We start from the raw sequence: 22,361 nt of genomic DNA on the forward strand, positions 1-22,361 counted from the left end.
GTCGAGGACATCACTCCAGCTCAACGGGTCGTAAGTAAGAACGTCGACCCGACCCTTCCTTGACACCCTCCAAAAAGGCTTTGGTCACACCCTCACCTTCGGGCCCGGGTGCACACCGAGAGACTGCTTCCCACGCCCCACCCTCGGGCTTGGCAAAGAAGCCTACTAAGCCTTCAGGGGGCTCAGGCTCGAGTCAGCCTCTTCCTGGTGTCAATCCTACACCGAAACCAAAAAAGAATCCATCTTCCTCATCCACTGGCACCGGCTCATCAATGACAAAACCGCACTCGGAGCAGAGTAAAAAACTACCTAAAGGTCCCGACTCCCACGCTTCAGAACCGAAAAAAACCACGGAACCGAAAAAACACGTTCCAGTTAAAGACAAGGGTCACAGTTCTAAGCCAAAAGACTCTAGACCAGCTACCGAATCTGTGTTGAAAAAAACTCCGGAACCGAGATCTTCGACACCGAAAGACTTGCCATCCACAGAAGAGCCTTTCCTACCAGATCCTACTCAAAAGACTCTTGTAAAGGATCCTAAGACTGGACAACTGTATCTTAGCTCTAAGAAGAGACCACTAGAGGTTCCTGCACCCATCCTTCTCCTCCAAAGAAGAGAGACATTGCAACCTCTCCATTAAGGGTCCCTTCTCCACTTCCCAAAACACTTCCACCTCCTTCACCACATCTTTCTCCTACACCATCCCCTCATCCAGATGATGATGTAGACACAGACTCTGATGACACAGGTGGGGGTGCCTATGAACCTGTAGGAGAAAATAGTCCCCCCTCAGTCACCTAATCCATGGGATGATTATAACACCCCTGATGTGCCTTACGTCCCTCAAGACGATGTATATCCCTCCAGGCCTTCCCCCTAGAGGACACTATAGATTTTAACCTACTAGTCCAAAGGGTTGTCCAGTACCATGGGGTCGATTAACACACTGACACTGTGGAGGAAGATTTCTTATTGGACACATTCGATAATACACATAGGTCCACTGCCATTCTGCCAATGCTAAGGGGGTCATTACGCATGCAACAGAGGTCTTTAAAGATCCTGTCAGGGCTTGAGTCCTCAACCCCCTCATTGAGAAAAAGTACAAAGCTGCCCCTACTGATCCAGCTTACATTAGAGGCCCAGCGCCCCTAGATTCCTTGGTAGTTTCTAACGCACGTAAACGTGCCAATTCACAAACATCAGGTGAGGCCTCACCACTAGAAAAGGAATCTAAGCTCCTTGACGCCTCCGGTAAACGAACAGCGTCGCAGGCAGTTAACATTTGGCGCATTGCCTATACCCAAGCGTTGTTGGCAAGATATGACAGGGCACATTATGATGAATTGGAGTCCATAATGCAGCATCTACCAGACAAGTATAAAAATTGGGCCAATGAACTCATACAAGAAGGTAAAAATAATACTAAAACTTCCATTCGTTGTGCCCTAGATGCTGCAGATACTGCCTCAAGGGCAATCAATACCAGCACCGCAGAGGCAAAACCAACAACTCCCGCTCTGCCTCCACCCCTACCCAATGACTTTCCTCCCCTTCCCCCCCAACATTCCACTCCTGTGGGGGGAAGACTGCAACAATTCCTTCCTGCCCGGACCAACTTCACATAAGACAGGTGGGTGTGACAAAATATTCAGTCAGGTTACTATCTAGAACTAACATCTACCCCCCCAAACATACCACCCAAACAGCGTCCAATGTCACAAGAACATCTATCACTGTTAAAGCAAGTAATATCTTTGCTAGAAAAAAGTGCAATAGAACCAGTTCCTCTGCACCAACAAAACAAGGGGGTTTACTCCCTATACTTTCTTATCCCAAAGAAGGATGGCTCTCTAAGGCCTATTCTGGACCTCAGACCGCTAAACATATACATATAGTCAGACCATTTTCACATGGTCACACTCCAACAAGTCCTTCCTCTCCTATTACAAAACGACGTCCTTGCTACTCTAGTTCTCAAGGACGCATACTTTCACATTCCCATTCACAAAGCTCACATGAAGTATCTCAGATTTTTAATAGACGGGCAGCACTATCAATTCAAAGTACTCCCATTCGGAGTCACAACAGCACTAAGAGTATTCACCAACATCTCTGCATTGACTCTGACTCCAGTTCTGATACTATGGTAGGTCATACCATAGTGCATGTTTTAGTTCCCTAGGAGACTTGTAATCATCTCTTCGCTTTCAGCTTTGGAACCCTCCTCTGAGGTGTCCATTTATTCGCTTTTTATTCTGTCCTTGGTATGGCTATCAGAGAGAGGGTAAGAGTTACATTATCTATAATATTAGTTCTATGTCTATAATATTCTCTCTGAATCCCTAATGTTTGTGTAAAGTGTGTCAAGGAGGATCCTTTCAGTGCATTTCCTCAAAAACGTAACTGCCTCAATGACTCGTCACTGAAGGTTGGGTGCTTTGGAATTCGTTAAAGATGCATAGTCAACGTAACACTCTGTCCTTAACCTATTGCAGACTATATTTTCCCTTTACTTCTGCGGTATTTTCACCAACTATACTATGCGTTTAATTCAGATAATTGGAGTTGCCAAAAAGGATATGTAGAAAAACTTTGCCTCTTTCATGTATGTCATTTTGTTGTGCGTGTAAAACATGAAAATGTGTTTTATCCGGGAAACCTGTACATGCATGTCCAGTAACAAGAAAGAAGCATCACACCTTCATAGTCTTATGTTTATCAAGCTAGAGTAAAACCAGGAAGATTTATCTAAAATGCTCATTGAGTTCTTTGCAACCACTGTGGAGAACAGGTCTGCTGGTTGGGACCATTCCCTGTTCACCGGCTAATCAAACCAAATTAACCGTAAATATTGAAATAATGTGATCAAGTATTGAGTGAAAATAAGCTGAATCATGTTTGTAAAGTGGAAATTAATTGATAAAATGTTTGTTTTCAGGAACAAATGATGCGTAAGAAGCAAGCAATGCACCTGGATGCACGTTATGTCACAATGGTTGAGAATGCTTACTATTATTGCAATCCTCCTCCCGCAGAAAAAACTGTGAGGAAGAAGCGCCCACCTTTACAAGAATACATTCGAAAGCTTCTATACAAAGATCTTTCAAAGGTCACAACTGAAAAGGTAAAATTTATAAGTGCTTATGGTCATTAGGCTACCATATCAAATCAGCCATTTTGTGAATAAGAGAAGCTGTAACCAGAGTAAGTAGGTAAAATGAGTGAGAAAGACAGATTGAGACCCACAACGCTAGTACATGTGATAAGCTCAAACCACTGGATTAAGGCACAACAGCCTTTTGGTGCGAAACTGACAACCTTGGTTGTGTCTTGGGACACCAAGCGAATAGCAAATTGTAATTGCATTTTTATAGAGAATACTACCCCTGACGATGCGTTAAATTATTTTTAGTGAGTATCACACTACTCCGAAATCGCAAAGGTATTAGTAGTGAATTTGTATATGGAAATATGAAATTAATTTGAGCAGTGGACATGTGAGTCTATTAGTTGAATTGAAAAGGAAAGTGGAGGGATAGAAGAGAGAAGGGTGTAGAAAGTGTTTATTTGGAGTTCATAAGTAGGAGCAGGTTTGGGGCGTGTAAAGGACAGATGGGGGAAGGGAAGAGTTGTGAAGTAGATTAGGGAGAGAGATGAAGTATCGGATGAATGTAGGAGGGATACATCAGGGAAGGGTTTAGAAAGGCTTGTCTGGGTGATCTGAATTGTTAGAGGTTTGCAATGATGCAAGGAGGGGTAGAGGAGGGGAGGGCCTAGAAAGGGTTATTTTGGATATGATAGTAGAATGAGTCAGAATGGAGGTAGAGGATATATTAAAAAATATATAGGGTGAGAAATAGGGTAGTGCATTAGAGAGAGTAGTGGAATGTGGTTTGGAAGGAGTCACAGAGTGGAGGTAGAGGAAATATTGAGTGTTATAGGGTGAGGTATAGAATAGTGCATTGGAGATGCTGAATTAGTTGAAAAGTAATATATGTAAAGATACATAATTACATGGACAATGTGTGTACATATATATGTGTATGTGTATGGAAAGAGGTATATCTAGATATAAGTTATATTTAATAAACTCAAACTTTCATGTGTTGCTGTCCTTTAAGCTACTTTATTTGTTTTTCTATTTTTTTCCTTATAATAATTAAACAGTGAAACAATTGCAAATAAATAGTTATGATAAAAATTTACTTATTTATACATTGACCTATATACTTGTTAAACATACAATATTATAACTGTAAGTAATATGCGCATTAGTTAACCCTTTCTGTGCATCGTACACGTGCTGCCCGTCCGACGCAAAAGTGCTCCTGTGCGTCGGACGGCTCGCGCACGTCCGATGCTGCGGCACTGGAAATATCTCTAGTGCGGGCACCAGAGGGATTTCCTCCCAGCTCCAGAGGCTGTTCCCCTGGTTTCCATGAAATGTCGATACGCGCGCATGTCATGCTGACGTCATTTCAGTGACACTGAAACTGAAGTGAGCCAAGAGGCTCATTTCAGTTGCGCTTTTTATGTGCTCAGGGGGCTATCTCATCCCCCCAAGCATTTTAGAAAGACAGGAGAGGTATCATTGGAAAGGGGAAAACTTCCCTGCCTAGTGGATCCCTGCTTGGGGATCACCCCAGGAGGATGATCACCTTTGGGGGGGGGACAGAAAGCCCGCTAGATACCAGGGATTATTTTTCTTATTTTATTTAGGGGTGGGGACATGCCAATGCCCCAGCTCCCCTGCAAAATTCTAGTCTTTCTGCTACCCCTGGGAGGGAGATGGGGCAATAGCCCCTGATCTGCCCTCCCACCCCCACCCCACCATCCTGGAGAGGCAGAAAGCCCACTGGGCATCAGGGATTGTTTTTTTTTTAATACATAGGTGTGGGGCCTGCCTAAAGTGGGTATGCTAACAAAAAAGGCTTTCTCCACCCGACCCCCTCCACCACCCCGGAAGGCAGATTTGGGCAGTAGCCCCTTTTTTTTTGCCACACATTTTGGCTGTTTCAATTATATTTTTATTCTCATCTGCACCCAAGCCAAGGTAGAAAATCACTAAGAACCTGGGAGAATGTGTGTGTGTGTAAACTGAAGTTTGGCTAACGGTCTGCGTGTACTGACCTTTGGCTGGCATTTTGCTGTCGGTGTGTGTGGACCTGCACTTGGCTAATGTTGTGGGTAGAGTTGCGCTTGATGACAGTGTGTAAATTGGCGCATGGCTGGTGGTGTGCATGGAGTGGCACTTGGCTGGCGGTGTACGTGGACCGGTGCTTGGCTGGCTGTGTGCATAGACGGTGCTCGGCTGCAGGGCCGGACTGGCCTTAGCGGGCACTGGGTATTTCCCCAGTGGGCTTGAGCGGTGGAGAGTGGCTTTCTGGCCGTGGGTGGCGGTTTTGTCACTGGGAACCGGTTTTGCAGCGGTGTTGCAATATCGGCCCCTAGTCACTAAAGCGGGAGCAGTCTTTTTTTTACTAACAACCCCTCCCTCCTCCAAGGGCCGGTCAAGCAGCATTCTGCCAGGGCTGGTTGCCGTTCCCAGTCCGGCCCTGCTTTGCTGGTGGTGTGTGTGTGTGTGGATGGCACTTGGCTGGCAGTGTGAGTGGATGGCACTTGGCTGGTGGTGTGCGTGTACTGACTTGGCTGCCGGTGTGTCTTGCATGGATCCCCCAGCGTTTTCTTACCCAGAATCCCCTGCAAACCTCAAATGTACTTACAAAGTCACATTTGCCTCACATTTCTGTGTGGGTAAGTTGTAGAATCCCCGCACAGGAACACATTTCCTACTACCCAGTATTCCCCTTGGTCTCCTGAGAAAAATTATACCTAACGTGCATGGGTGCCCAAAGTAGCGTCAGCCGAAAAATGTATAAACAATCTTCCCTTTTGAACCCGCTTTGGACCCCACCCAATCTCTACATGTTTTTGGCCCTGCCATCTCATAGGCACTTGGCCTATCCACACAAGTAAGGTATCATTTTTATCCGGAGACTGAGGGGAATGCTGAGTGGTAGGAAATGTGTGCTGTCCGGTGATCCCACAACATTCCCACATAGATATTAGAGGAAAATGAAACGTTTTAGCTAAATTTTGGGTTTGGGGTTTGCAGCAGATTCTTGGAAGGAAAAGGCTGGGGGATCAACACACGCTACTTCTCCCTGGACTCCCACTGGTGTCTAGTTTTCAGAAATATCTGGGTTTTTTAGGTTCCCCTTAGATGTCTGCAAACCTGGGACTAAAAACACAGGTGCCCACCTATCGCTCCCAAAACGACCTTGTTCTTCTAGGGTGTCACCTGCATTTTTGGTCCCGGGTTAAGCGGCCATGTAGGAATACCTACCAAACCCAGACATTTCTGAAAACTAGACATCCAGGAGAGTCCAGTTAGGTGTGGCTTGCATGGATCTCCCAACATTTTCGTACCCAGAATCCCCTGCAAACCATAAATTTAGCTAAAGAAATAAAACATTTTCCTCACTTTTCTCTGTGAGAAAGTTGTGGGATCACCCGGCCGCCACACATTTCCTTCCACCCAGCGTTCCCACAGGTCTCTCGATAAAAATGGTACCTCACTTGTGTGGGTAGGCATAGTGGCCAAGTCAGTAAATGGCCCAAATCATACTGTGGAGACTTCAAAATGACCCATCATAAACCACCTTGTTTTGCAAGGGGGGTGTTAGGGGTGCAGTCACCTGGATATTTTGCCCCATGCTCGGCTGCCATCTAGGGAAACCTACCAAAACCATACATTTCTGAAAACTAGACACCCTAGGGAGTCCAGGGAGGTATGCCTAGTGTGGAACCTCCAACTTTTTCCTACCCAGAATCCCTGTAAAAATGTGATGTGTCCGCGTTGCGTTGTGGTCTGTTCCTGGTGCACTGGGCCTACCCACACAAGTGAGGTGTCATTTCTATCGGGAGAGTTTGGGGAATGTGGGGTAGGTGGAATTTTGCAGATTCCAGAACTTAACATCACAGAAATAGGAAGGAAAGTGTGTTTTTTTTTTTTAGAAAGAGGTTTGCAAGGGATTCTGGGTAAGAGAACCTCGTAAGAGCCGCACAAGTTGCCCCACCCTGAATTCCCCAGGGTGTCTAGTTTAAAAAAAAATGTATAGGTTTGCTAGGTTTCCTTAGGTACCAGCAGAGCTAGGTTTCAAAATCCACAGCTAGGCACTTTGCAAAATAAGGGTCAGTTTTCACTGTGAAAATGTGGTGTTTCCACGCTGCCATTTGCCCCATTTACTGTCACGGGCACTAGGCCTACCCACAAAATTGAGGCACCATTTTTATTGGGAGACGTGGGGTAACACAGAATTGTAGAGCAACTGTTATTACCTATTGACTTTCGATGCATTTCTGCCTTCTAAATGTTAGACAATGTGTAAAAAAGAAGTAACTGAAAAATGTTCAGTGGATGTAAGGGTATATTGCTTTAAGAAATCTGGCATATTTGGAAGAAGTTACAGGTGTTAACATTGGCATACATGGCTGTCTTTTTCAAAACATTTTCAATATTTCTTACTTTCAACTGTTAGTTTCTATAAAATAAACCTTGAAGAATCTACACTTATGACCCCTTGCTGAATTCATAATTTTGTATACTTTTGTCTGAAAGTTATAGCTTTCCAGGATCCATTATTGCTTTCACACCCATTTCTACTACTAACTGGAATGAGGTTGAAAGCACAAAAATTTGCAAAAATAGGCTATGTCCCTGTAAAATGCCAAAACTGTGTAGAAAACTTTGGTTTTCTGACAAATGTCTGCCTGTCCCTGAAAGCTCGGAAGATGGCCATTTCAGCACCATAAACCCTTTGTTGATACCATTTGTGTGGGTCTCCTCCAGGGCAATCCACAAACCCTGAGTACCTTTAAAATCCTCATCATGATGGAAGAAAAGGAAGCAAATTGGTCATTGATAACTTATGTGGACAAAAAATTCAAGGGCCTAAGCACGAACTATCTCCAAATAGCCAAAAAAGGGTAATACAGGGGGAAAGTGGGGTGTTACACAGACCTAATGAATATATACTTATAAACATTATCATTATTCATATTTATACCAAGGAATAGACATATATAGATACATACATATAATCCAGATAAGCAATTATATACACAGATTTTCTGTACATTTATGTTTGAGTATGGTGGTTATGTGGAGAAGAGCCAATTAGAGTAGTTTTCTGAAGATAAGCTAGTTATCTGTAGATCTTATGTTTGAGGGTAAATAGTTCCATAGTATGGGTGCTTGAATAGAGAAGAATGTGCCACCTATGTTTTTTTTCTTGTATGGTGGGATTTTAAGGTGAGGTGCCAATCTAGAGCAGAGGTTCCTTTGTTAAATGTATTTGAGGATTTTGTTCCTGATGAACAGAGGCCCTCATCATTTATCGCTTTGTGGGTGATACAACGCAGCTTTAATGTGGATATTCTGGCAACCGGTAATCAACGTAGGGCCTTCAAGGCGGGGAGATGTAGGTTTGTGGCTTTACATGTAGGAGTAGTCTGGTAGCAGTGTTCTGAATCCGTTGTAGTCTTTTCATAGATATTGAAGATGATCCGTGGTAGAGGCTATTGGGTTAGTTGAGTTTAGACAGTACACAAGTGATAGTAGCCTGGACCGTGTGTGGAAATCCCAGGTGGTGGAATATGTGTCACAGAGTTTTTATAGTACTGATGGTTGATCTTGCTAGTTAGTCCATTTGCACATTAATTGATAGCTTGGAGTTTATAGTAATTCTGAGGTTTCTTACTTAGATACTTTAGGAGATGTTCCCAGGTCATCAGGCCAGGCTTCAAGTGGATCATAATTTTCACAATTGCCACATGTGAGTATTTCCGTTTTGGAAGCATTCAATTTGAGATGGCACCATGTCATGCCCTGATGCATGGTTCTGAGGCATCCGAAAATTTGTCAGCTTCTATTGTCCTTGGGGCTTTCCAGTGTAAGATGCATTTGTGTGTCATCTGCGTAGCTATAGCATTTAAAGTGAAAATCATTGACCAGTGCTGGTAATGACTTCATGTAGATTTTGAAAAGCACGTTTGGATGACGCGGATGAGGGGGTGGTATGGATGACATTTGTTTTGTTTTGAAGGTAGGATTTGATCCAGTTAAGAGCATTCTCCTCTATGCCGGCTTCACAGAGTGTTTGTTTTCGAGTGCCATGGTGAACTGTGTCAAAGGCAGCTGAGAGGGCCGAGAGAAGTAGTGCAGCAACCCCGTGTTCTTAAGGTCAAACCAGATACCAGTGAGGGCAGATTATATGCCTATACCTGGCTGAAATCCTTTTTGGAAATCTGAAAGTATGGAATTATCTTTAATGAATAGTGACATCTGGGCGAATCCTACTCTGTCTGTCAATTTGCCCAGGGAAGATCCATTTGTAATTGGTCTGTAGTTGTCTAGATTTAGCGGTTCCAGGTTTGTTTTCTTTAGTAATGGGCATATGTATGCCTTTTTTAGGTCTTCTGGAAATATTCCTATAGTAAGGAATTGTTGATGATTCTTCTTACTGGTGTTGCAGCAGAGTTACTTAGAACAGTTATCCTGAAGTTTTATGGCGGGCATTGGTCAGCAGGCTTGCTTGCATTGACCAGATCCATGAATTCATTGTTTGGTATTTGTTGGAAGGTGCTCATAGTTTTTCTTTGTTTGAAATAGGAGTCCAATGTGTCTGCTTTGGATATAAAATGATTTGCCAGTTTGTTTATGAATTCTTGAGTAATGCAATGAGTTCCTTCCAGGCAATTTGGTTGACAAAATTCTGTGAGCATTTTAAAGAATTCTTTATTTGCACATTTAGCATTTTACATTCTGTCTGAATAGTATTTTTTTCTTTTACATTTTTTGATTGCTGTATAATCGTTTTAGTTTCTGTTGGTGAAGTTTGTCTTGATTGATGTGTGTTTTGAACCAAGTTTGTTGCTGCTTTCTAATATTCTGTTTTATCTTTTTTTAGATCTGTATTCCTCCAAAATGCATGTTTTCCTATGTCCTGTTTTGTTGCCATTAGTGGTATTAGGATATCAAAAGCTTCCTGTAGCTGTTCATAGTTTAACAATGTTTTGTTTCTATATCTGTTTTGGATATAGGTTGTGTTTTTAAGTGTTTAAATTCAGTGTTTCATGGTCGATAGGTAGATGCATGTAGGTTTGTGTTTTAATTTGGAAAGCAAGCAAATGGTGGTATAATCAAGTGACTGGAGCAATTATTTAAAAGTTAACTATTTCTGGATTTGCAAAGATGACGTCTAGGGTATGTCCAGCAATGTGCATGACTTTGTGGAAGATCTGATGTAGGTTCACTGCGTCTAGGCCATGTTTTTCTTGTTTTTGGATGGGGTATATTTTGTTTGTCAAACCAAATTTATTTGTCACCAAGTATGCATAGGTTGGAGTGTGTTTTTATCAGGTTGGAAACTGTCTAGAAGTGTGTCTGGGAATGCTGCATTGCTAGGTGGAGGTCTGTAAAGGAGTAGGAAGTTACATGAGCGAGATGGTGTAGGGTTGCAACTGGTGGAGGGAGCCTTTCAGCCTTATATGGAGCCGTTGTCCGCTTTAGTGAATTTTAATGTTTGCTTGAGTAAAACAGCTAGGCCACCTCCACTTTTGCCCATTTGATTTTGTGTTATAGTTTGTATAGAGCATGCATGAAGATTCCCCCATGCAGCCAAAGATGGCTTCAAAGCAGCAGAGTGAAGTACAAAAGTGGGGATTTTTAAGTTTCCCCCAAACCTCCAATGCATTGTCTTCACAATCCTTCCTTATAAATAATCCTTCCTTTGTCCTTTTTCCAGTCCGTACCCTCCGCCAGCCCTGTCAAACCCCTAAAATTGAGTCTACAGGGCTTCACCGCTTATCTGACACATTCAGCTTCCCCCTGGGAACCATTTCACCCGGCTCCTGCCAAAGTCCCCCTCCTGAACAGTCTGGAAAGGGTGTAGCCTCATCAGCCGACTCCTGGCTAGGGCACCCCAAAATGTCCCGGCCTTCTCCACCAACATCTTGTACAGACTCAGGGGGTCCACCACTTCTGGGAAGGAGGCCGCCTTGGGCATGTATGCAGTGATGGAACCCCCGCTCCAGGCTCAGATGGCCCCAGCATACACGGCCCCCCGAAGCCTCGAGGAAGAGCTCGGAGGCAGAGAACGCCCCAGTTTTATCAGAGCCATGACTACGGGATCAAGAAAGAAAAAGACAGGTGTATCTGAAAGAAACAGGTTAGTGTTAGATTCCTTACCTTAGAATATCCCCAGGCGTCAGACTGGATCCGGAAAGTTTTCGTCAGCAGTACCCCTGCGTCTCGCTAGGCGTCGTCTGCGCCTCCACGTCTGTCGTCGGTGTCATGATCGCCGGGATGACATTGTCAGAGTACTTAGACGCTGCTATCGCGCGCTGACGTCAGTTCTTCTTTTTTCTGCGCCAGCAAGCGCAGACTCTAGTCATTTTTTTACTACATTTTTGATAATTTTTGATCACTTCTTGAGTCGACCTTCGACTCGCAGTGCCGATAGGGATGCCTGGTTTTAAACCTTACGAGGTTTGTCACCGCTTAATGTTGGTGACCGACCCCCCACCGTTGGTGGCTTTACTGCCTCGGTGCCGACCATGATGACAAGTCGTGCCCCGACTGCTGGGCCTTGACCTCGAAGGCTAGACTGGAGCGGTCCCATAAGCTGCTTGAGCTCTGGCAGTCAGCTCCACGCCGCTCGAGGTCCCGGTCGAGGAGGAAGTCGAGGGACTGGTCGCGGAGCCGCAGTCATCGCCGCTAGACGAGTCACTGTGAGAAGTTGCCCTGGTATATGGTGATCACTATTCTAGTGATCACCTTGCACCAGTCCAAACAACCCTTATGGTGATGGTTGTAAGCCAACCTTATAGACCAGCTATCCTAGTGGTAGCGTAGACAGAACAGTCTTAGGCTAAAAGACTCTTGAGGGCGTGTAAAGCCAGCTGTTTTACCATATGTAACCCCTTAAATATCAAATTAAAGGACACCACACAGGATATATATATAAAATATATATGTATTTATTTCCAACACACTCCTCTGAACTCTTTTTGAGGTTAGAGGCCAAAGCACATAACAAGACTCTTAGTTAATATACGTTAAGTTGCACAATTTACGGTTAGGCCCTAGGGGCGAAGCAAACCATATATTTAGAAAGTGGTATAAGTACCACGTCACGAGAAAAGGTAAGGCGTAGGGCCTAGGGAATCGCTGGGGCTACACCATCTCAAAAATAGTTTAGAAGTAGAAGGCCCACAGGCGGCGCGTGCAGTGTCTTTACACACACACACGGGATTCAATGCAAAGTCAATGGGAACATAGACGTTAGATATAGAAGGATTTAGGACACTTCCGGTTGAGCTAGGAGGAAACAACTAAAGACTTAGACACTTGGATAGTCAATACCCTTGGGAGCACCAAAGTACTCGCGTTACCTCACCCACGGACGGTGGGTGCATAGGTGTGAAGATGTGTTGGGTTTCGTCGTTGAAGCCTATGGAGACCTGAAGAAAAATGCTGCAGGCGACCAGGAGGAAGATATCCGGGTGGATCCAAGGGTGGATCGAGGATGAAGAGGACCTGAAAGCAGAGGGGACAGTGTCTGGGTCACTAGCCAGTGACAAGGTGGAACCAGGAAGGAACCAGACGGCGTCGAGGAGCAATCAGGTGCTGTCTTGAAGCTTGTTTTGGCAGCCACGTGGACCAGGAGGCGTCGACGACGACCACAACCAGGTGCTGGAGACGGGCTGTCCCACGAAGGTTCTCGCAGATGGAGGGGTCGACTTCTGGATTGGAGTCGACAAGCCTTGGCAAAGGCAACCCACGTAGGATACAACAAAGGCTTCTGGTGCAGACCAGTAAGGTCTGAGGTGCTTCACCTTTGGAGGAAAGCAAGGGCCAGTCTGGAGCAACCAGACCAGCGAGGTGGTTCAAAAGGATTGTCGTCACAGAGGCTACTAGCCAACGGGCCAGCAACCGGACAACGCGTCGAGCAGAACAAAACCAGAAGGGCCCCACGCCGAACTCGTGGAGTGTGGGGTGCTGATCTTCGTTGCAGATGGAGCTCGGGATCGGGGCTTCTCAATCCCCAGTGCACAGCTTCGAGGGTGCCTCAGGAGTTGTACAGCTAGCAAGTTGCAGGCTTTTCAAGATGTCCGGTCCCACTTGTCTCGTCGCCTCCACGGATCTCAGCTATGCTGCTGTCGTGAAGAGAGGGTCAGAGAGGTCTGGAAGTCTGGGTCTTGTCAGGCTCTGTGCTCGGGTTCCGGCGGGAACGTCGACAAAGCAAGCCGTTGATTTGCTGGATGGTGCCTGGTTGCCCAGGGTGGTCACTCCTTGGCCACAAGGGAGATTCTTCAGTCTTCAGCTTCAGCAGAATGTCGAAGGTCCAGAGTTTCGCTTCGGGTTTCAGTCAGGGTCAAATCTAAAGTCTCAGGACTCAGCTCCTACCTTAATACAACTAAAAGGGGCTGGATTACTGACTAGGTCCCTCCTGTGGGTGGGACCAGGAAGAGGGGTGGTTACACCCCCTCTCCTTTGTCCAGTTCCGCGCCAGAGCTGGGGCTGGAGTGCCCCAGCAACAGGTTTGAACTGGGGCATGCATGGAGCACCTAGCGTGCCCCAGGCAGTCTCATAATATATTCAACCCTCCCTGTCCCAATACACAAAGTCCTGTCTGGGGTGGTGCTTGCACCTCCCCAGGCAGGAAACCTATTGTCCAAACCTCCGTGACTGGAAGGACTCCCAGCAGCAGGAGGTCAGACTTGTGTCGGTGGCAGCAGCATCCATATTGTGACGCTGGGGTTCATGTTAACTTTAACCGGGATAGTCAGCAACAACATGTCTACTCCCTCTAGAAGAGTGGAATGCTACCCCTGTCGCTAGAATTGGCGAGGGGGTAGTATTCCAAAGCATATGACACCTTACACGACATGTTTGGATAAAGCCAAACCAAAGTTAGCATTAACCTTGAGGATTATAATGCACTTAAAAGTATATGGTATGGCGATATCATAGAACAGCTATAAGGACATGATTCCGAAAGCTGCAGACATGCTCAGCTCACGCTAGAGCACCATCTCACACATAACCAAGCACCCTGCCTCCAGGGTTGTTAAGGCCTGCCATAGGAGTGACTTACAGTTATTATGTGTCTTTATATAAGTAGGTATAGGAATACTATACCTAAGCAAGGGGTGGTTACACGACCTTGCCCCAGCTGAGTGATCAGCCAGTTGTGTCTCTTTGAGTGGCCAGCCAGGAGTGGCATAATACATGCTGCAGCCCCTGGTAGGCCTTGGTTACACCTATGCCCTTAGTAACTAGGGTACACTCCTACAGGGGCTGACAAGGTGAACCAATTCCCAATTGTGGATGTACCTAGAGTACATGGTGTAAATTTAGAGAGAGTGCATCTGTGCTCTGGGTCTGGTTAGCAGGCCCACAGCCATATGTAAGTCGAAAACCAGTAAAGCAAAGCAAAAATTGGGGGTGACCATAGGAAGCAGACCCTACTCTCCTACAGTCACCACCACTCGTCGGGCTCCAAGTCCTCGGGTAAGTCGAGGCATTCGAAAAGGAAGTCGAAGAGGCGTCCTCGCTCTTCTTATTCAACCCGACGTTCGTGCGACGCGGCCTGGGGTTTGGGCGACACCGCCCAAGCGGCTCCTTTGGAGCCGCAGGCGCCGTGTCCAGCTCCATACCCGCCTGTCCCTGAGCTGCACGCGACGCCGGAGGAGATCGGTGCTTTCCTCACGGACATGAGGTCACCCTTCCCTATGTCGGAACCTGCCGAGGTGCCTTTGGGCCCCGCGGGTCCGACTGGGAGCCCTAGCGGGCCGGCGGGTCCAGCCCCGGCACCGTTGGGTGCTTCGGCCCCGTCGTCTACTTCGGTCCCAACGCCGCAAGGTCCCGCAGGATCCGGCCTGGATCCGGGTCGTAGCTAGTCGACCTTACGACTCCTCTGCTGACGCCGACCCCGAGGGTGTCGGCCCCGGTCCGTGTCCGGCTGTGGACCGGCGCCATCTCCGGCGTCGATGGGTGAGACCTTCACCTATGACCCGGCTCCATAATTTTTGCCTGTTTATCAGGAGGTGGATGACGAGGAGGACTGGGAGGGGTCTGAGGACCCTCTGGCACAGCAGTGCCAGTTGAGCCAGGACTGGGCAGAAGAGCTGGGGGAGGCCAGTCTTCTGGACACCTCGCCCGACACTGGATTTGTCTCTCCTCCCTCCGTGGCTTCGGAGGAGGGGGCTGCTTTCAGTGTGGTGTCGAACAGGGCGGCCAAGGCCTTGGCTCTTGAGCTCCCTGTCATGACCTTGAGGACTAACCTCCTCACTGAGGTGCTCATACCGCAGGCAAGCTCCTCGGAGCCTCTACTGCCATTTAACGAAGCCCTCACCGACGTTCTGATGGGCACTTGGTCCAAGCCCTCCACAGGCCTCCCTGTGGATCGGAATATGGCCCGACGCCACCACCCGGCTCCGGGCGACCCCTGCTTTCTGTCCTTTCACCCCACCCTCGAGAGCCTGGCTATCCAGGCCTCTACGTCCCAGACCGCATTCCTGACCGCTCCTCCGGATCGGGAATCCAAAAGGTATGATCAGTTTGGGAAGAAACTGTTCTCCTCCCTGTGTTTGGGGCTGCGGTCTGTAAACACCGCCTGCCTTTTGGGCCGTTACACCCACTCCCTGTGGGATAGGGTTGCGGAGGTGCTGCCACAGTGTCCCGGAGGAGGCCCGGACACGGCTCGCCCAAGTCCTGGCGGAAGGGCGAGATGCAGCACGCTACTCGATCCGGTGTGGACTTGACACCACAGACTCGCTGGGTACAGTGGTTACAACGTCAGTGGTGGTTCGCCACCATGCCTGGCTGACGTCCGCCAACAGTTCAGGGGATGTCCAGGCCACGCTCATGGACATGCCCTTTTATGGCCGTCGCCTCTTTGGCGACAAAGCCGACAGTGCTCTGGAGCGTTTCAAGGACTCCAGGGCTTAGGCCAAGTCCTTGGGCCTAGGCCAACGCCAGCAACCTTCCGCTTTTCGCCAAGGAAGGGGCCAGTCAGCCACAGGCCGCAGAACCAGTCTCAACGCGGTCGTGAGCGTGGTTACCGCCGCGGCGGTGCCAGGGGACAGCAGGGTCAGTCCACATCCACTCCCTCAGCATCTGCCTCTAAGCCTTCCTAGCCTGGCATTTCAGGCCCATTCGACGCCAGTGGGGGGCAGGGTTCGCCATCACCGGCTCCACTGGCGTACCATCACGTCAGACAGGTGGGCGCTGCAAATCGTCAGAAGGGGCTACTCCCTCCCCTTCGAGGCGACCCCTCCAGCCATGACACCGCAGTACCACCGCATGTCGGGGGATCACTTGCGACTAATGCAGGAGGAAGTTACTGCCCTCTTGGCCAAGGGGGCCATTCAGCACGTTCCTCGGCCAGAAGAAGGACGTGGTTGCTATGCCCACTACTTTCTGGTACCCAAGAAGGGCAAGGGAGGCCTACAGAGCATCAACGGCTTCCTCCCGAAGGAGAAGTTCAAGATGCTGACTTTGGCTCAGGTCCTAGGTGCCCTGGACCCAGGAGACTGGATGGTAGCATTGGACTTGCAGGACACGTATTTCCACATCCCCGTCCTGCTGGCCCATCGGCGCTACCTGCGGTTCACGGTAGACCACGAGCACTTTCAGTTTACCGTGCTCCCCTTAGGCCTTACCAGCACCCCTCGGGTATTCGCGAAAGTGATGGCGGTGGTCGCAGCTCATCTGCTCAGATCAGGGGTTTCAGTCTTCCCCCCCTATCTCGACGATTGGTTGTTGAAGGCGGACTCGCCCCAAACAGTTGTTTCCCACCTCCAGTCTACGGCCGACCTCCTGCACTCTCTGGGTTTCTCCATCAATGTGCCAAAGTCACACCTGTGCCCCTCTCAGAAGCTCCTTTTCATAGGAGCTGTTCTGGACTCTGCGCAGTTTCGGGTTTATCCGCCCGAGCAGCGGTTTCGGGATATTCAGCCTCTGATTCCGATCTTTCCGCCTTTATCCGGGGTCTCGTCTGGTTGACGCTGCGGCTCCTGGGGCTGATGACCTACTGCATCCTTCTGGTGCATCACGCCAGGTGGCAGATGTGGGCTCTGCAGTGGGACCTGAAGTTGCAGTGGACACAGCAATAGGGCAACCTGTCCGACCACTCCTGATCTCGGAGGGCGCTGCGAGTCAGTTGCAGTGGTGGCTCACGAACCGCGATTGGGTCAGCGCCAGATCTCTCTCCCTACCCCAACCAGAGTACATAGTGGTGACTGATGCGTCCCTCCTGGGATGGGGGGCCACATGGGAGAGAGAGAGATCAGAGGCCTCTGGTTTCCGGCGGAGTCCCGGCTCCATATCAACCTTCTGGAGCTGCGGGCGATCCGACTTGCACTGAAGGCATTCCTTTCCTCTGTCCGGGATTGTGTAGTGCCGGTATTCACGGACAACACCACCACCATGTGGTACTTCAATAAACAGGGCGGGGTGGGGTCGTGAACCGTTTGCCAAGAGGCTCTGCGCCTCTGGGCATGGCTGGAACACCAGGGCGTCACCCTGGTGGTTCAACACCTGGCAGGTTCCCTGAACGCCAGGGCGGACAAACTCAGTCGCCGGTGCATGATGGATCACCAATGGCGTCTGACCTCGGACGTGGCGCAAGGTCTCTTTCAGTAGTTGGGAGAGCCTTGGTTAGATCTATTCGCCACCGAAGAGAACGCGCAATGTCATCAGTTCTGCACGTTGGAATTTCCAAGGCAGCACTCGCTCGGCGACGCTTTTCGTCGCAAGTGGAGCTGCGGTCTGTTGTACGCCTTTCCGCCTATGCCACTTCTGCCCGGAGTGCTCAAGAAGATCAGGCGAGACGGGGCTCAAGTCATCCTGTGGCTCTGGACTGGGCACGAAGATACTGGTATCCCCAGCTACTCAGCATGTCAGTCGATCCCCCGATTCGTCTGCCTCTTCAGGACGACCTTCTGTAGAAGCAGCAGGGGACGGTCCTCCACCCGAACCTGTCCAGTCTCCATCTACATGCGTGGAGATTAAACAGCGGCAGTTGGAGCCATTTGACTTGCCTCCTGAAGTTTGCGATGTGATTCTGGCAGCCAGGTGTCCCTCCACAAAAACGTTATTCGCCTGCAAATGAAACAAATTTGTGACATGATGCACAGCAAATGCTGTGGATCCACTCTCTGCGCCCCTTTCAGAGGTTCTTCTCTTCCTTCTTTCTCTTGCCCAGCAGGGCTCTGCTCTGGGCACTATCAAGGGCTACCTCACGGCCATTTCAGCCTTCTTACGGCTTCCTGATCAGCCTTCTCTTTTCAAGTCCCCTGTTGTAAATAGATTCTTGAAAGGCATCACACACATGTTCCCTCCTGTTCCCTTCGTGATGCCTCAGTGGGACTTGAATCTTGTTCTAACGTGTCTAATGTGCACTCCTTTTGAGCCACTTCATAACTGTCCTCTTCGTCTTCTGACTCTTAAGACTGCATTCCTGGTTGCCATCACCTCTGCCAGGCGAGTGAGTGAGCTCCAGACGCTATCTTCTAAACCTCCTTTCCTCTCTGTCCATCCAGACAAGGTTGTTCCAAGGACTCGTCCTTCTCTCCTGCCCAAGGTGGTCACCGCCTTTCATATCGGGCAGTTCATCACCTTGCCCACCTTCTATCCGCCTCCGCATCCCTCAAACGAGGAAGAGAGGCTCCATCGTCTGGACCCAAAACGAGTGCTCTCATTCTATCTGGACCGCACACGCCAGTTCTGGGTGGCGACCAGCTCTTTGTTGGTTACGTGGGCACAAAGAAGGACGGGCGGTGCACAAGCGGACCATCTCTCGGTGGGTCGTCTTGTGCATCAAGGTTTGCTACTCCTTGGCTAAGAAGGAGCCTCCAGTGGGGCTGCGCGCCCATTCCACATGGGCCACGGCGGCTACTACTGCCCTGGGTCGGGAAGTCCCCTTGCAGGACATCTGCCAGGCAGCTATGTGGGCCTCGCGGCACACGTTTGCTAGACACTACTGCCTGGACAAGCAAAGTCCGGAGAGATGGCTTTTTCCTCCGTTCCGTTCTCCAGGACTTTCTGGTGTGATCTTGGTTCGCAGACCCACCACCGGGGTTGGAATTGCTGGGGTATCTATTCTAAGGTAAGGAATCTAACACTAACCTGTTTTATTCAGATGCACAAGTTACTTACCTTTGGTAACAATATATCTGTAAGAAACAGTAGTTAGTGTTAGATTCCTTACCGCCCTACTCGGCCTCCCCGTTCTGCGAACCGATACCTGGGGTTAAGGCCATTCCTTTTAGGGCCCTAGTTTCATGGCACCAGTGTCAGTTTCTATCATGGCTCTGCGTTCCTGGCGCGAAAAGCTATGTACAGAACTGACGTCAGCGCGCAAAAGCGGCGTCTAAGTACTCCGGCGTCATCCCGGCGATCACGACGACGGACGCGGAGCCGCAGACGATGCCTAGCGACGAGCAGGGGTACTGCTGACAAAAACTTTCTGGATCCAGTCTGATGCCTGGGGATATTCTAAGGTAGGGAATCTAACACGAACTACTGTTTCTTACAAATATATCGTTACCGAAGGTAAGTAACTTGTGCTTACGGCCCGTACAGTTTCTTAGAGTCACAACGTGGGTAACAGACGTTGTCTCATATTGTGGATATCAGAACAGGAGCGGTCTTGTACTGGGAGCAAAGTGGCTTCTCTCCACTATGTGAATGACGTAAGAAGTCTCACAGGGTGTGCTCCCACACTTTGACAGCCATGAGTTCTCTCACACTCAAGAGTATCAGGAGTTATCTCACAATATGAGAGTCAGGGGTTGCCTCACACTGTGAGTGCCAGGAGCTGGCTCACCCTCAGAGTATAGGGAGTTCTCTCACACTGAGAGTGAGGGCCCCCCTTTCACTGTTAGTGTCAGGCCAGCGCGTTAGATTTATATCAGGCTCTTCTCTCGATCAAAGTGCGTCTGTGAGGCCCTGCCCACAGCCTCCTGTGGCTGCCTCTTTGGAGGCAACAAGTGTCTCTTTTAAATCGTGAAAGTAATTGCTTGGTGAAGTTAGGCAGTCACGGTGAGCTGACGTCTCTTTAGGCTCACTCTGACGGTGGATGTCTCCTTCCAGTTGTAGGCGGCTAGTCACGAGGTCTCTCCGTCCAGTTGTAAGTTGTCCGTCTCTCGTAGTGGGCATCTAGTCTCCGTACAGGTGTGGGTGGCTCGTCTCTGGCGGTGGTTGTCCCTGTACAGCTAGCTCTAGGTTGTCTGTCTCTAGCAGTGTGTGTCTCCGTTCAGCTGTCTGTCTCCTTTCCCTGGTGATCAGTCTATAGCGCGCTAAGAGTCTCGCTGTAGCTGCATGTTTATTTTTCGGGGGAGTTGTGTGGTCTCTGCCAGTGTACATTCAGTATATGCCTGCGGTCCATGAGCCTCTCTTCATTACCTACCGCCCCTCCCTCAGGCCCCTGCGGGCTGTAACCTAACCCCTGGGAGGCGCTTATCAAAATGTGAGTGTCACCCCGAGCCATGTATCAGATCCCAGCATGTTTCTGGGAGTTGAAAACGAGTGAAATGCAATCTCCAGAGTAGGTGCAGGAAGAGGCTGCGCCGAAACTTGTGGAGAGACGTGGGGTTGCAGTGGAGAGGGGTGTGGCACTCGGAAGGAGTGTTGATGTTGTAAGATGATTCTCTGGACACAAGCAGCTTTTATAGTTCCTGATTTATAAAGCATCAATGACACGAGAGAAAGGAAGCATTAAGCACATTCTCTTTAAAGACCAGTGGTGCTCGCTCACCACAAAGGAGCGGGGATGGGAGCGCGGCAGCGAGGCAAACGTGCGCTGCTGCGCGTGCTAGCCACGGACGGGAATGGGCATTGCAATGGCGGGACATGCACCCGGCTTTGCCCAATTGTGTGACTTTAAAAAAAAAAAAATGTATGCGGAAGCCAATGCCTGCTGCAAAAGCCTGATCACGCGCATGCCTGTGGTCAGCTTTCAAAACCCACTTTCAAGAGGTCTCGCTTACTGCAACGCTAGGCGCAAGACCTAAAAAGGGCACCATCTCTGGCACCAAGCCCAAACAGGCAACTACCCTTGTCCTTTCCATCGTTGGCCCTGACACCAGGGCTGAATAGCCTCGGCAGTTAACCTTTGCCCAATGGGAACCCTAGGCAATCGGAACTCTAGCCCCAAGACCAATAGGAGATCAGGGTGTTACTGCCAATCACAACCTTAGACTATCCACCAATCAGAACCCTAACCCTAAGTCCAATAAAACCACTCCCCCAAGGTCTGATCAGAACCCTGGACCTATCAGCCAATAAGAAACCTTACCATAAGCTTAATAGAAACAACTGATACAGCAGCCAATCAGTTCGCAGATGTAACGTCCAATAGCAAACTTATATAAGCAGTGTGTTACCTCAAGCATAGGTTGATGGCCAGGGGGCACCGTGCTTCTCCTGAAGAACAGAATCTCCTTGGATACAGTCAGACCCAATCAACACTTTGCTGGTCCTGGGTCACCCTGCAGGTAGAGCCGAATCTAAGCCACTTAAATACTTCTTTCCGCTTACTTCAACAAATCCCTTATCCTAGCCAAAAACAAGGGTTACATACACTTTGCAAACACAGTTTTAAACATTAAAGCAGATTCAGCAGTCTCATAAACACACTCTACTTAGTCTCTGAAGGTTTCAGTTTGACTTTGTAACTTTAAAAGACTAAAAAAGGAGGTGGAGGGTATGTGGGGGGCTGTAGAGTTGCCCCTGCATGCCTAAGCACCGTACAGGGGAAACTAGGACATGTCATGGGTAGAATTACCAGCAGTTTAAAATCGTAACAAATTCACAGAAACCAAGAGTTCTATTCAAACAGTCACAAGCAAAAAACTGTTTTTAAAAGTACCAATTGTACACAGTACAAGAGATTAAATTCAAACAGTCACATGTAGAAAAAAACAGCAGTTTTAAACCTTAAAACGCAGCCCAAGTCTGTCTTCTTACCACCTTCTCGGTTGGTGTGAACAAAAGACTATAGTGGCTGCAAGAGTATATGGGGTTGTGTTTAATTTAGATATTTGATACAACTCAATCCTCGCACAGTAGAACAGAACCGTACATACTTGACACAGCTCACCTAACTCACTGTTACAAATGAGCTGTTTTCGTACATTATTGAATGTATCAGGTGCTTGTGAATTTGAAGAGTCTCTATGTGTTCTTGTAATTGTGTTTGATTAAAACCAGAGCCAAAACCCAAGGTGTCATTTCATCAGGGTTAATTATAGTTAGCAGCATCTGCTGCTATAGATCACATGCTTC

At 48.4% G+C, this 22,361-nt stretch overlaps 1 protein-coding gene across 11 annotated transcripts in view; it reads left to right on the top strand.

Moving 5' to 3' along the window:
* The window catches only part of UPF2 (UPF2 regulator of nonsense mediated mRNA decay), a 1,606,401-nt gene that overhangs the window by 736,231 nt on the left and 847,809 nt on the right, over nt 1–22,361 (top strand). For all 11 annotated transcript variants that reach the window (XM_086919968.1, XM_086919955.1, XM_086919976.1 and 8 more), the window contains one exon: nt 2,943–3,128. In XM_086919968.1, the coding sequence (XP_086776094.1) occupies nt 2,943–3,128 (186 nt within the window). The remainder of the gene's footprint in view (nt 1–2,942; nt 3,129–22,361) is intronic.

This window comes from Lissotriton vulgaris, chromosome 1_1, assembly GCF_964263255.1.
Source record: "Lissotriton vulgaris chromosome 1_1, aLisVul1.2, whole genome shotgun sequence".
NCBI classification, from domain to species: Eukaryota; Metazoa; Chordata; class Amphibia; order Caudata; family Salamandridae; genus Lissotriton; species Lissotriton vulgaris.